At 58.1% G+C, this 13351-nt stretch overlaps 4 protein-coding genes across 4 annotated transcripts in view; 1 reads left to right on the top strand and 3 right to left on the bottom strand.

The window, feature by feature from the left end:
- Window positions 1–2974, bottom strand: part of VOLCADRAFT_116320 (uncharacterized protein) — a gene marked incomplete at both ends in the record, with an annotated part of 13905 nt that extends 10931 nt beyond the window's left edge. Inside the window, 7 exons of the mRNA XM_002947039.1 lie at window positions 84–227; window positions 647–733; window positions 1049–1138; window positions 1522–1632; window positions 1923–2055; window positions 2451–2563; window positions 2921–2974. Coding sequence (XP_002947085.1) covers window positions 84–227; window positions 647–733; window positions 1049–1138; window positions 1522–1632; window positions 1923–2055; window positions 2451–2563; window positions 2921–2974 — 732 coding nt within the window. The remainder of the gene's footprint in view (window positions 1–83; window positions 228–646; window positions 734–1048; window positions 1139–1521; window positions 1633–1922; window positions 2056–2450; window positions 2564–2920) is intronic.
- Window positions 2975–4454: 1480 nt separating this feature from the next.
- Window positions 4455–5476, top strand: VOLCADRAFT_47490 (uncharacterized protein; the record flags this gene model as incomplete). Its single annotated transcript, XM_002947168.2, has 2 exons — window positions 4455–4745; window positions 5375–5476. Coding segments are annotated over 2 exons (393 nt in total), but the record flags the coding sequence as incomplete, so codon positions are not given.
- A 754-nt stretch (window positions 5477–6230) lies between these two features.
- Window positions 6231–8593, bottom strand: VOLCADRAFT_73065 (uncharacterized protein). The gene is made up of 6 exons (XM_002947038.1): window positions 8536–8593; window positions 8414–8463; window positions 8154–8257; window positions 8022–8084; window positions 7435–7521; window positions 6231–6882 (listed from the first exon to the last, which is right to left on the bottom strand). The coding sequence occupies exons 2-6, from the start codon at window positions 8452–8454 to the stop codon at window positions 6800–6802; spliced, it is 378 nt and encodes a 125-aa protein (XP_002947084.1). The 5' UTR covers window positions 8455–8463; window positions 8536–8593; the 3' UTR covers window positions 6231–6799.
- Window positions 8594–8794: 201 nt separating this feature from the next.
- VOLCADRAFT_87348 (uncharacterized protein) overlaps window positions 8795–13351 on the bottom strand; it is a gene marked incomplete at both ends in the record, with an annotated part of 13498 nt that continues 8941 nt past the window's right edge. Inside the window, 11 exons of the mRNA XM_002947037.1 lie at window positions 8795–8872; window positions 9045–9145; window positions 9362–9472; window positions 9629–9746; window positions 10295–10657; window positions 10931–11092; window positions 11845–11971; window positions 12217–12305; window positions 12598–12626; window positions 12819–12962; window positions 13208–13304. Coding sequence (XP_002947083.1) covers window positions 8795–8872; window positions 9045–9145; window positions 9362–9472; window positions 9629–9746; window positions 10295–10657; window positions 10931–11092; window positions 11845–11971; window positions 12217–12305; window positions 12598–12626; window positions 12819–12962; window positions 13208–13304 — 1419 coding nt within the window. The remainder of the gene's footprint in view (window positions 8873–9044; window positions 9146–9361; window positions 9473–9628; window positions 9747–10294; window positions 10658–10930; window positions 11093–11844; window positions 11972–12216; window positions 12306–12597; window positions 12627–12818; window positions 12963–13207; window positions 13305–13351) is intronic.

Below are 13351 nucleotides of genomic sequence, written 5' to 3'. Positions count from 1 at the left end.
CCGGAGGTGCCGCCGCCGTTGGCGGCGGCTGCGGCGGCTGCCCTGGCGGCAAGCATGGGATGTGGCGCCATCGAAAAGGACACGGACGCGGGTGAGCGGCGGAAATCCCAGGCCAGGACGGCAGTCATGAGGGACAGGCAGGCGGCGCAGGTGGCGCCGTCCTGGGCGGCAGCTGCCGCGCGCCCCAGGGCGACGGCGTGGCGAAAGATGTCCTGCAGGAAGTGGTCCTGAGGACAGGGTGCGGGGGGGGGGCCGGGGCGGCGGGAGAGTGAGGAGAAACGGTAACGATGTTGGTTTGGACGGTTGCGGCAGGTGGGTAAACGCCTTCAAGATCATGGCTGCCTATCTGTCTGTCTGTCTGTCTGTATATCTGTTTGTCTATCTGTCTGCAGGCTCCGCCAAGCAGCGAATTCCTCAGCCATGGGGACTCTAATCTTGATCAACCCTTCCCACTCCCCGCCTAAAAACACCCAGAGCCGTCAACTGGTACATGAACTGGACCTCCCCCACTCCCTCTCATTCCCTCTCACAGCTCTGCACCAGTTCGCAGTCCCGGCTTCCCCCCAGCCCTGCCTTCCTCTCCAGGCTAACCAAAACACACAACCCTCTTCTTACTCCTATTCCCCTCTTCCCCCCCAGTGCTCACTTGAAGGTCCATGGCGCACTTGGCATGGTGCTCCAGGGGAAGGCCAAGAGGGGACGCGGTGGACAGCGCGAACTCCCCCACCACCGCCTGGCGAGCGGGAGTTTCGAGACACACACGTATACAAACATACGTACAAGTACACATACATACATACATAAAAGACGGTCGGTGTCGTCATCAGCACTTCCTTCCTCGCGGCTCAGTTCAGTTCAGAACACATGACAGGTGACACCGATCAGTATGGCATTTTAAATTTAAATCGCACACATGTATTACAACTAGAACTCAGCACGCTTGGTGACCTGCACGAACGCGCACCAGGCCGGGAACGCAATGTCAGAACGTCCGCATGGTGCCCCCTATCCAGCCCTCATCCCTTTCCCCACCAGCCCAGTCTCCTACCTCCAGCACCTGCACCCCCACTCGGCGGGCAGCTGCCACCGCTGCAGGGCTGTGGGAGGAGCTGGGCGAGGAGGTGGCCACTTCCAGCTCCTGAAAACAAAGTCAGACAGGAAAGGAGAGGGGAGACAGCTGGTCGGGGAGATCGGAGACACCACACGTGCGGAAATCCAACTACAATAACTACCTTAGAAAGGCGCCCACATGGCTTCGTCATGAGGGCGATGAGGGCTGAAGGCACCCTCGCTAGGTGTCCAGACGGCTGCCAAGCCACTAGCCTGGAAAGTCCCATAGGCTCCGAAACCAACCCCCTGCCGCTCTCCGCCCCCACTCCCACTCCCTCGCCAGCAGCCACATGCCCCTCACTGTACCCACATCAACACCAACCCATCCCATCACAACCCCGCCCACCCACCTATCCTCCGTCTCCTGGGTAGGGTTCCCAACCCCTAGCCACCTAGCCGCCCCACACTCACCCTGAAGAAGGTAGCCCGGTGGTGGTGCATCCTCGCCTGTGCATCCTCCACCCCTAGCCAGCCGCGCTTCAGAAGCACTGCCAGTGCCGAAACGAGCGACGAGCGGACCACCTAACGGAACGGAGGAGGACCGGGCGCCCCGGGGCGAGCGTGGGAAGGAAGCTCGATCCCATCAGCCTCATCGCCCCCAAGCTCAACAGTCTCCCCGCTGGCCCCGTGTGTAATGTGTACACCATCCCTGGGGGTGACCTGATCACCCACCAGCCACCACATAGCGGTGCCGTGCACACATCACCACCGCTCCGAGGGATTCTCTTCGTCGTCGATCCCTGCCATTGCTGCTCGGGGCCCGCGCGCCTCACACACACACACACACACACACCAACTCCACGCACACATACCTGCATGGCTGGCTCCTCAGCATGCGCCACCAGGTACGACAAAAGGTACGATTGAAGTGCCGTACGACCACCCGCACCGAGCGCCACCCATTCCCGCACCACCGCTTCACGCAGCGCCGCAGCCGCATGAAATCTGCAGTGCGTGCAGGCAACAACGAAAGGCGGCGAAAGGCTGCTGGTTCCAAGACGGGCTGCAGAGTGTAGGAAATCAGAGCGGGCCGGCGAACTGGCACCCGGCAGACTCACACGCAAAACCCTCCCCATAGCACCCCGCTTAGGCCTGCTGGGCTCCGGGTCCAAGTCCCGCTGCCCCCCAGCAGTATCCGTGTGGATGTGCTTGACGTCCAGCCGACGACGATGACGCGTTGGCCTCCATGTAAGGCCCCCAGGCCCCACCAACCCCACCCCCCTTTCTTATCTCCTGATCTCCATACCCACTTCTGCTGCCTTCTCCCCGTCTGGTCTCTGTATTCGCCTCCGTCTCCGTGTCGAACCCCGTTCCGACCCCGACCCCCTCCGACCCCGCACCTGGCATCCAGCGAGTGGGACCTGTCCAGGATGTGGCGACATGCCTGCAGCACTCCGGGGGAGGAACGGAACTGCAGCAGGACGGCGGAGGCCGCGGCGGCGGTGGCAGGGACCTGCGTGCGGTGCGCGGTTGGAGGAGGCGGGCACGTATTACAGGGGGTTAGGTAGGGACGCCGGATGCGCCGGTAGGAAGCGGGAATCATATGCAAGGAAACAAGGAATGAACTGCCGGCGTCCAAAGTTCAAAACTGCTTGAGTGCTAAGCAGGGTGGGTGCCAGCGAGGCATTTTTGAAGGGGCATGGCGCTGATGACTCCTTGAAAGGGGCATGGGGGGTCTTATGGGGGATCCAGCTTAGGCAGATCCCGCCAGACACCAGACTCATAACCCCGCCTGAAGCCTCCTCAGGGTGTCCCTCTGAACGGCCCTCCTTGATCACCTCGCGCTCTGAGATGACTTCACCCTGCGTACCTTGAACTCTTCGCAGGCCCGTTCCACAGTCGCCTGTGCCGCTTCCAGATCCATGACTTACTAGGTAAGCGACGTATGTGCACGGTCTGCATGCAAAGATGGCAGTCTTTGCCTTTGTTGATGTTCGCTTGTGATTAGAACATATTTTGAAATTGCGGCTTTTTGGTCAGAGTCACTTTCTGAAGCGGCGCGACTTGTCGGCTGCTTTTGGACTTCGCAGATTAGTTACTTGCCTTAGTAGAAGCTTATGTTAATAGTAGTTATATTCCCCAGGTAAGCTCTACCCTGCAGACCTTGACCTTCAACGATTTGAGCTGTCTCGATCTGCATTGCCCAAGTTCCTGGGTTGTAAACGAGCCAATTGTAAACTATGTTGAGAAATTAGCGTGGATAGGAAGGAGGGAAATACATATTATGTTACACGATTGGGTCGAAACCCCGTACCTGCAAACCAGCTAGATAGGACCGGGGGCCGGCGGTCCATGGGACTCTGGAAGGTTTTAACGCACCAAACATCGCTCTCCATGATACTGTCAGATGGAGCCGAGTGACAATTAGCTACAGAGAGGCCATATCCGCCCGAGCATTCGCCTGAAGCCCGATAGGCAGCACCGCCTTGCGTCTTTCATACTTCGTACCAAACCCTCGCGATTCCCATCGTACGCAGCACATCCGAATAACTCTAGCCCGCACACTCCATCCCTAAAGAGCTCCGTGGCACGTGCCAAAAATTTGGCAAGGAAGCTGGTGTCACGAGTACACCGGCAACAGCAAGATGGCAGCAGGCAGGACGTTCCGGTAAACAAGTGCCCCAGAGATTCTGGGTGCATGCCCATCTGCATAACCAGATGTTTGATGGGTGTTTAGCTTACTGTGAGCTGAAACTCCATTTGTTCATTCAGCAACAAATCTACCGATAACATGGGATGGCCCCTCATTGTTGAGTTACATAGATTGCAACAGCAACGTACACGGCGTGTTTCCTTGGGAACCACCCCTTCCTATCCATAAACGCAACTGGGTGCCGCCTTGGCAGAGTGCGAAACCCAGCTCCAGAACCATTGGCATGCCCCTGTGTACTGTGAGCTTCAATGTGTTGTTCTCTGAATCAGATGCATATTATTGTTCAATGTGTTAGCAACCGCTGATCTAGTTCCGACGCCCTCTGTCACCTGAGTGCATGTCAACCTAGAAGCTCCTCTCCGCTACTTAAATTTTCTTCTTGCCTGCTTTTTCCTAAGGATCAATACAAGTACCCGCTTACCCGCTTAATTCGTCGCTGCCGAGTACGCTCTTTGTTGTTTTGCGTCTGGAACTCTGGATTTTGCATAGCGTTGAAGGACCGTTGTATTGGCAACCTAAAATCCTAAGCAACTTCATTACAACACTTAGTCAAAGCTGAATGGCAGCCATGTATCATCGGGGCGTTCCACAAGATTGGCGCGACGGACGCCGGGGCGGCGACTTTCGTGGTGGCGCCGGTGATGGCCCACGCGGTGGGCCTGGTGGCTATGGACCTCGAGGCGCAGCAGCCGGCGTTGGTGGCCCAGGCCCACAGCAACCCGTCGAGGAGATCGACCGCGAGAAGACATGCCCACTGCTTATTCGCGTATTTCCCCGCCAGGGCGGGCACCACAAGCTTGAGGAGTTTGCAGACCGCAACAGCTTGCCTGAAGAGATTGCAATCTATACCTGGATGGACGCGGACTTGCGGGAGCTGTCGGACCTCGTTAAAGACGTACAACCCGCTGCGCGTAATCGCAACGCCCGCATCTCCTTCGCTTTCGTTTACCCCGATCGCCGTGGCCGCAACGTCATGCGCCAGGTGCAGTTGCAAACGCTCGTCCGTACTAGCTGCTGTCTTTGAAACGCTGCTATCAGGGTCAATTTTGCGGCTACTGCGCAGCGTCCACCGCGTTCTTCCCTTCCACCCACTAGCCAGCTGCGCAGAGCACGCTGTTTGCCGTGCTGTACCAGCGAGTTGGCGATCGCCGATTGTGGTGCCATCTGGACCGACGTGTTATTCTTGAGAGATGGACGTGCATGCGTGCTGCACGCGCTGCAAATGCGCGTGCATCTCTGGGGCTGTACGCTATGCAAGAGAAGGGTACTTAACTAAACGAAGCGCGGGTCTTTGGGTGCTTGTATCCAAAGGGAAGGCCACGGATGGATGGTGAGGGGGAGCATACGGTCTTGACGGTGCGTTGGCCCCCTGATTGCCCGCTTCCACCTCCGGATCATACTGGTCCATCAGCACAAAGCTTCCTGCCTGTTAAAAGGTGTCTTTGTTTACGACATCTTCATTGACATGTGATGTTTGAGGTCAATACGTTGGGGGCCTCTTTGTGTACTGCCCTCTGCCCTGTCCTGGGTCAGCTCTTACATCCCCCTGCGGTTCTGACATGACGGCAACCTGTTCCAACCCGGCCCCGGTCGCGCTTGGCTTGGTCGCAGGTGGGTGTCGTACACTCCACTCGGCCCGGGGAGGACGACGCCAAGACGTTACGGCAGCTCAATTTCCAGACGGGGGACTACCTGGACGTGTCCATCTATTGAAGGCGGGATAGAGGTCTTCTTCGTCTTCTCACTACCAAGGGTGGAGGAGTATGGAACGGTGAACCGGTTTCGGGTGTACACGTGACATGACGGGTGCATGGTAAGGTTGATGATGGCCGGGGAATGGCTGGCCGCGCCCCCGAATTTTGCCCTGGGGCGGGATAATTCGGGCGGGATAGGAGCATCCAATATTAGGGAGTTGACTGACAGTGGGTTGACTGACTGCATATGGAAGGAAGCGAGTTGACGCATAGGCTGTGGGGGTGAGAAGGTACTTAGCAGCTGAAGAGTAGTTGGCCGACAGCAGGGCCTTGCTGTGCAGAGCCAAGATGTGTATTGGCTGTATACTGAGGATCCTTACAGCAGGTGCCAGTACAGTTGCTTCAGTTGTAGTTTTCACACCGCTGGCGAGCATCTTCCCAACCACACCCATCCGCTGCTGGCGAATACTTGTTGCCGTGCATCAACGGACGGAATGACGAACGTATTACTGCGCGCATACCGTGAGGCGCCAGTGGCTGCGTCAGGCGACAGTTGGTGATTGACTTGATGTAGAAGTGTTCATGACATTATGCTGGTGTACCTTCTTGCCTAGAGAACTGTTTGTCGATTCAATAGCGAGCTGTGAGACTGGCTTGCTGCTGTGAGACTGTGTTGATAATCTGCCAGCTTGTAACCGTCATTCATACGGCTCCTATCATTCCGCCGCTCAGCGCTCGCCTTCCAAGTTTGGGGGGAAGGTCACGGGGTCCGGCATCACCTCTCTCTTGACCAATTCATTCCACTACACAAGCAGCAGCAACACCTCGGCCCGCACGCAACGCCCCCAGAGCCTCCTCCTCCTTCACCTCCCGCGTGCCCTCCACGCATGGACGGCATATGCACCAAATGCAGCAGCACCAACCTACTTGTTCTTCTGTTGGTTCTTGACAAGTGCACGCGCCCCTCTTCCGGATGCCTCTGCTCTTCTCCTCCTACGCCGATTACCTCTCGCCAACGTGGAGCCCTACCTCTCTCTTCCATTTGCATGCAGGTCCCCGCCCTCCCTGTTGCATCACCCTACGGTCGCGCACCCCAGACATACCCACCCTCCTACCGCCTGCTTCCGTTACCGCAGGCCGCTGCGAAATGCCCTCCGCGAATACTATATCCTCTAGGGTAACCTGCTGCCCGCAGACCGAATGAGTGGGGACCATTCGGTCTCAAAACTGAGAGTGTGAAACCCCGACCCACATTGGAATTTCGTTCGGACAGTAAAACATCCCCTCGCTGATCGCTCAGGAAATCTACCATCTGGCCTAGGGTGCTACCACCCGCATAGGCTTACGCCGCCGCAGCCTCGGCGGGGGGGCCCTGCCTTTGCCCCCGAGGAGGCGGCGGGTGCTCCGCGAACAGCCGGTCGAAGTCTGTAGGTCACGAAGAGGGGTGGGTAGGTAAGAAGGTTGAGACCCGGCGGTAACACGCGCCGAGACTACCACAGGCAGTGTGCAGACAAATACGGCAGAGTACTTTATGTGACGACTGACAAGTATCCGTCAAGCCTGCGACGAGCGTTTGCCAGTGCTGAAAGCCCCGCGTAACCCGTGCGGAGGCATGGCCCAACACCTCCTGACTATCCAGGCTGACTGCCTCCCAGGAGCCGACACACACTCCCATCGGCCCTTCAAGGACATGCAAGGTGAAGGACCCAGTTCTTAGGGTATCCCATCTTGAAGTCAGCATTGCACCTTTCCTTATATGAATAAGCTGCGACCAGAAAACGGCCTCAGCTTCGTCCCCGGTTCTGTGTACATGGTCCCCACCCTCCCGCCTCCGGCTTATCTGATCGGAGCCCCCACCCAGATCTCCCCTTCCTAGCAGCAATAAAGACAACAGCAGCATCAGAGCAACCTGCTACCGCAGCGGGAGTGGTCGGCGGGTGGGCTGAGAGAACCCATACCGCCCATAAGGTACCACACCTGGTGACTTGGTCAACACCACCTCCATCTTGGGTTTGCTAACGCTGCGCTGCTCGCCCTCCAGCGTCTCCAAGCCCGTGCGAAGGCCTGTGAGGTAAAGAGAGCGTCAGGTGGATCAGATCACGTTGGGGTAAGGAAAAAGGGAATAGACAGTGGAAATCTCCTGCGAGAAATTGCAAATGGGTTTGCTGATTCGCTGCCGTTAGAAATTCGCAGGCAACAGGCAATCTTGCTAGAGGCATAGCCTGCCGAAATCGGCATTCCGCTCGGTACGGGCCGACGCCCGCCAGCAGCGCTACCCCGGGGGTTCGTCTATCCTAGTGTCGCTCCGTATCGAGTTTCGCTCAAGAGGCGATGGCAACGGTAATAAGCAAGAGTGTAACGATTGAGAAAACGCAGCAAAAGGATACAAAACGGCACTGTCGGCCGGTTGCACGAGAGTGCTAAAGCCTCATGGAAGGCGCCTTGTATGTGTGGTAATTTGGACGGACCATTGGTAAGTGCACCTTGTTGCCGTAAAATTCGGCGCCTGTGACTGTGCTCTGGCGCACATCAGCGTCACTCCCGCTTTCAAGGCCTGTACTTACTCTTTTCTACAGCCCAGCCTTCCTTCTTGAGAATTTCGGCCACAGTGACCATGTTCGAGACGGCTGCATGGCATACTCAGCCAGCGTCAGCACTGCGAACGCGCTCGGCATGCTCCCGTATGCCTGCCTTACCCAACCCAAGAGCCGACAACTCCACCTCCCCGTGCTCCGCCATGATCCGACGACTAAGGTTGAGATAGAACTGCAGTGGCTTTTTATTGGTGCTAACCTGGACCCTGCGTTTTTGCCGACATCGAAAAGATCTGAGCCCGCCTCGCAACACTCTACACCAGTTGTGATGCATCAACATCTAAAAGGCAATAATAAGCTGCGGCGCAGCGAAGGAGCAGTACTTCTGCCTTGAATCGTTCCCATAAGGGATGTGTTCATACCGGTTAGGCTGGCGCGCAGGTGGAGCAGCGTCCGTTGCCATTTTGATTCACTGCCAAGGAAAAATAGATCCTTAGGAAAATGCAGTTGAAATGAGGCGCAGCGCTCCGGTCTCGTTTCTTACAAGTTACGCTCTGCCAAATATCTTAATCGTCCGTGAATATGATGGTCCACAGAAGGTGCCTTTTCCTTAACTATGTCATGGCAATAGTCAAAACCCCAGGATACAATAAAAGAAACACCTCGTGACCGTCGGTCAAACCGTACTTGTACGGAAAAACGCGGCATCGTGCGCCTATGGATTACGTTCTCCGCATGCACCCCTGACCTGCTGCTACAGCCAACCATTTTTTTGCAGTTATAAAAAGCACTTTCAAGCTCAATCAGCTCCTGGCCGTCGCTGCTGCTCTGCTAGTGGCCACGGCCTCGTCCTCCAATTGCGTGATCTCGTCTAGCAACGCCTGCGCGGCGCAGCCAGAAAGCCGTCTAGTTGAGCGTTTGAGGAGCGTGTGAAAACATCTCGCTGTGTTTGCCTTTTCCTGCCCTTCCCCCCCCCCTCCACGCCCCCTTCCCCCACAGCCCTCATTCCAGCGGACCCCCACACCCACCCCACCTCCCCCCACCCGCACGCACCTGAAGCTTTGCCGTGATGGGGTGGTCGCCGAAGTTCTCCGCCGTCGCCCTGAGCAACCCCCTCAGGTGCATGCGGCCCGCCGCCAGATCCTTAAGGCCCCCTGTCCAGGGAGGGAATACGGCGGTACGGCACAGAGCGGGGGTAGGGAGCGGAACCCACTTGCAACAGTCATCGAGAACAACTGCCGACACGTCCGAAGCCGAAAGGGATGGGGTGGGGGAGAAAGGGGAAGATGGGGTGGGGGGGCACGACGAAGCACAGACGATTGACGAGAAGAAGGGCGTTAAGACAAACCACTGGCGAATGGAGCAGGTACCAGGAGAAAAGGGGGAAGGAGGGGCGTCGTCATGGGCAACACGGGGAAGACGACGGATGAACATCACAAACCGGCACACCCCTACGGTGGCCCCTGGAGTACCTAGGGCACCTAGGGGGCGAGGGGGAAGAGGGGGAGGGGGGGTGACGCGAGCTGGTGAGGGAGCTAGCCCAGCTCCTAGGCAGCTGCAAAGCAGAACCTCGACCGATCCGTCCCCTTCCCCTTCTCTACCATTCCCCCCCGGCCCCCGCACACACACACACACACCGGGTTTTCCGTGCTTGTAGCAGTCCAGGTAACAGCGACATAAGGCATCGGAGGCCTCGCCGTACTCTGTGAAGCGGGCAGCATCCGACTTGTAGGCGCCACTGGCTAGGCCGCGGACCTGGGCGATGTGGGGGTGTCGTGTGTGTGTATGTGTATACACGTATATATGGACGGGGCGAGGCATCACACGTGGGGAAGGGTGCGGATGCATACATACGCAGGCGGCTGGCAGAGGTTAAGGCCTGACTTCTGCTCCCAGTCGATCCAGCCGACCCGGGTTCAAATCCGCCTGCCAGCTCCTCGGGTGTTTGAGGAGTGATGAAATGGGAGGTGGCCCCCCATCAAATGGACGGTGTAGGACGTGATAATATCAACTTGCGAGCTGACCAGGAACTAAGTTGATGCGCCGTTGATCCGCTAGATTTGGTTGGATGCTGGTGGTGAGTTGCCGAACCCAACGAATACATTCTGAAGTCGGATGGGGTGACGGATTAGGGTGCCCCTCTAGCAGGGGAGAGCAGGGACTGCCCCGGGAAAGGGGGCCGCTGGCGAAGTTAACCACCCTGTAACAACATACGCACGTACGTACATACAGACATTACCCTGCTCGAGTTCGAGTTCATGTTTGAGCAGCCCCCCGGCCCCCCCCCCAACACACACCCCTACCTGCTTAATCCGCGCCTCCTTAGCGCTGTCCACCTCCCCCCGCAGCGCCCAGTACCGGGCCAAGCACCCCCACAGCGCCGCGCTGGCCGCCGGGCTGTTCACCGCCTCGCGGAGCAGAGCCCCCAGGCCCCCCACCACCACCTCCCGCTCGCGACCCGAGAGCAACACATCCGCAGCGGGGGGATTACTGCTGCTGGTGGTGGTGGTGCGGGGGGCGGCCGTCGGATTCGCCGCCGCCACCGCCGCCTCTGCCTCCGCCTCCCCTCCCCCCCCTTTTCCCGCTTGCAGCTGCTGGTCCGGGTGGTTGAGGGGTATGTCGGCCAGAAGGGGCAGCAAGGGAACTCCCAACGCCGCCTCGTCCTCCTGTGCAATGGCGGGGGGATAATAAGTCATCAACTAACGAACTAATCAACGAACCAACGAATAAGTCAATGCGTGCGACGGTAGTAGTACGGCAAGTACGGGTCCGCACAGTGGCCGATTCACGCGGGGCCCCTTCCCCCCCCACACTTACATGAGCTGGAGCACAAATACATACATACATACATACACACATACATGAGCTGCCCGCACAAATGGACAGCGATTACTTGCTTGTAGCGACGAGTCGGTCTGCGCCGCCTCCTCTACCCCCACCCCCGCTTCCGCCGCCACGCCTCGCAGCCCCTCCGCCGCCGCCGCCGCCGCCGCCGCCATCGACGTGCCCCCGTCCCGCGGCGGCGGTCTCCCCTCCAGCACGTCCAGGAGTCCGGACGCCACGTCGACAAACAAACGATGACCCGAACTGAGCTTGAGCGCCTGAGGGGCGGTCAAAGAAAGGGGTGGGCGGTGAAACGAAAGGTGAACAAATGTGCTCCTTGGATAACAGGACCTTCCTTCCCCATGCGGATTTTATGTTTCCGATTTTTGACAGCCCTAGGCCCCCCTCAGGGCTCCATGTACGGAGCCCCGGGTAAAACACACTGGGAGAGTAACGCAACTCCAGAAGGGGTAAAACACACAGACACATTTTTGCAGTGAAGGGCGGGGGGAGTACGACGTGCAAACCCAAATCGAGTGAGTGAATGCGCGAATGAGTGAGTGAGCGAGGTATAAGCGATGAGTGTGAACACCAAATCAATGAAACTGATACCCGGACTAATGACGTAAATTTTAACACCCAGCTAAGCTGCATTGGGAGTTTTACAAAAGCAAAGGATATTGAGCACGCAGCTCAGATAACCTATTTCTCAGCTCTTCAAGGTGCCGCAACCCCCCAGACCCCTCCGGTAGGGTAGATCCTCAGTACGGCAGCGAGCATGCTCAGGCATACCAACCCCCCGTCACCCTAGCAACCCTACCGCCATCCCCCCATCCCCACCTGCCACCACCAAACGTAACGAAGGGCACCATCGCCTAAATGGAAACTAGAGGTCTTCATCAAAGAGACACACACACCGGCCGCCGCCGCCGCCACACCGCGAGCCGCCAAAGCAGCTGCACTACCACCTCTATCCCCCCCACCACCTGCAACACACACTTTCCCTTCCGCCTCCCTCCCTTTGTCGTACCGTTTGCAGGCCCCGTACGGCCTGTTGGTAGTGTCCCGAGGCCAGGGCAGCTCTCGCGTAGTTCTCCCAGGTCTGCCAGGAGTCACGTTTGTGTCGTACAGACTCCGACAGAGCGGCGAACGCCGGTCTGCGGACGACACGGGTGAGGGGGGTGAGGGGGTTGTGTATTTGTGTGAGTTTTGTGGGGCTGGGGAAAAGGGTTTGGCAGGTGGACGGGAAGGGGTGAGAACACCGTTAGCGGCCCCCCGAGGGGCTGTGTGGGTGGGTTTCGTACAATTAGATAACGGGGGGCGACACATACACACACACACGCGCGTGCGTGCGCTTAGGATATGAAAATAGGTTCTTAGGTTCCTGCAGGGCCCAGCTCACTTGTAGCCTCCGACGTGCATCCACAGCGCCGCGATGTTGTTCCATGCCTCCCCGTTGTCCGGCTCCTGCTGTGTCACCCGGGTGAAGGCCTGAGGGGGAGGGGCGTGTGCGTGTATGGTGGGCGGGAGGGAGCGGGGGAGGCAAGGGGGGAAAGACGAACCACGAACGAGTGAAGCTGCTGCCAGGGCAAGAGTGTACCAAGAGTAGAACTGAACAAGAGGTGTTCTTGAAGGCGGCGCCCTAGGGATGACGTAGCGAAGATGATGTTGGAAAACTACATACCTAGCTGCCAAGACTAAATAAGCGCGGAAGGAAAGCAGTAAAGCCAAGCCGTAAAAAGTAGGTGTAGAGGCGGCGGAAAAGTAGTAAGGAACTGCTGACGTGAAGCTGGAAAAACGTTTGCCGCCGGCCTGGCGGCGGCATTGACGAGGTTTGGCGAAGAACTGGCTGATTAGGTGGTAATAAAAAGCTGGTGATATGCAAGTGCTCCTCCCAAGCCCCCAAAACGCGCAACCGACCCGACCGACCCGACTATCCTAGTCCGGCTAGCCGACCAACGCAACGCGATATACCGACAAAGCTCGAACCTCCTTCGGACTCACCTGGCCAGGCAGCAGAAGTAGCGGCAAGGGCACATGCGAAGCAGAAGGGTAGCAAGGTAGTGAGCAGGGTGCAATAAAGAACCAGAATACATGCGCGTGCTTCTAAACGAAGTTTTAACTGGCTGGCTGAGGAAAAAGAAGAAACTAGGTGAAAGGGGAAGAGGGGGGGAAGGGGGGGAAAGACGAACCACACACGATTGAAGGGGGGGAGGGGGAGATGAGGGGGGGGGGAGGGGGAGCGGGAGCACATTACCCGGCGCCATGGCCTGCCTCCAAACTCTCACACGTACCATACACACATACACACACGCCCGTAACGCACCGCCACACACACACACCATCATTACCCTCACACCCAACCACCTCACACCCCGCCACCTCACACTCACCCGCCTCACCCCCCTTCCTACCACCCCACCCCCCTACCCTCAGCGCCTGGCGGTGCTTGTTCAGCTTCAGGTAACAGAAGCCGGCAGAGAACCATGCCTCCGGGTGCAGCGGATTCAGCTGCAGAGCGGCCTCCCAGTGGGCCG

Source organism: Volvox carteri, assembly GCF_000143455.1.
Source record: "Volvox carteri f. nagariensis unplaced genomic scaffold VOLCAscaffold_5, whole genome shotgun sequence".
Taxonomy (NCBI): domain Eukaryota; kingdom Viridiplantae; phylum Chlorophyta; class Chlorophyceae; order Chlamydomonadales; family Volvocaceae; genus Volvox; species Volvox carteri.
Note: the sequence above shows the minus strand (reverse complement) of the source record. Positions and strands in the feature narration are given on the sequence as shown.

What these genes read in the sequence shown, in the direction of transcription:
- VOLCADRAFT_73065 (XM_002947038.1), bottom strand. Translation starts at nt 8,454, where the DNA reads ATGGCAACGGACGCTGCTCCACCTGCGCGCCAGCCTAACCG. An exon ending in GTTGTCGGCTCTTGGGTTGG is followed by an intron (nt 8,085 to 8,153) that starts GTAAGGCAGGCA and finishes TATGCCATGCAG; the next exon opens with CCGTCTCGAACATGGTCACT. An exon ending in AGGCTGGGCTGTAGAAAAGA is followed by an intron (nt 7,522 to 8,021) that starts GTAAGTACAGGC and finishes TTTACCTCACAG; the next exon opens with GCCTTCGCACGGGCTTGGAG.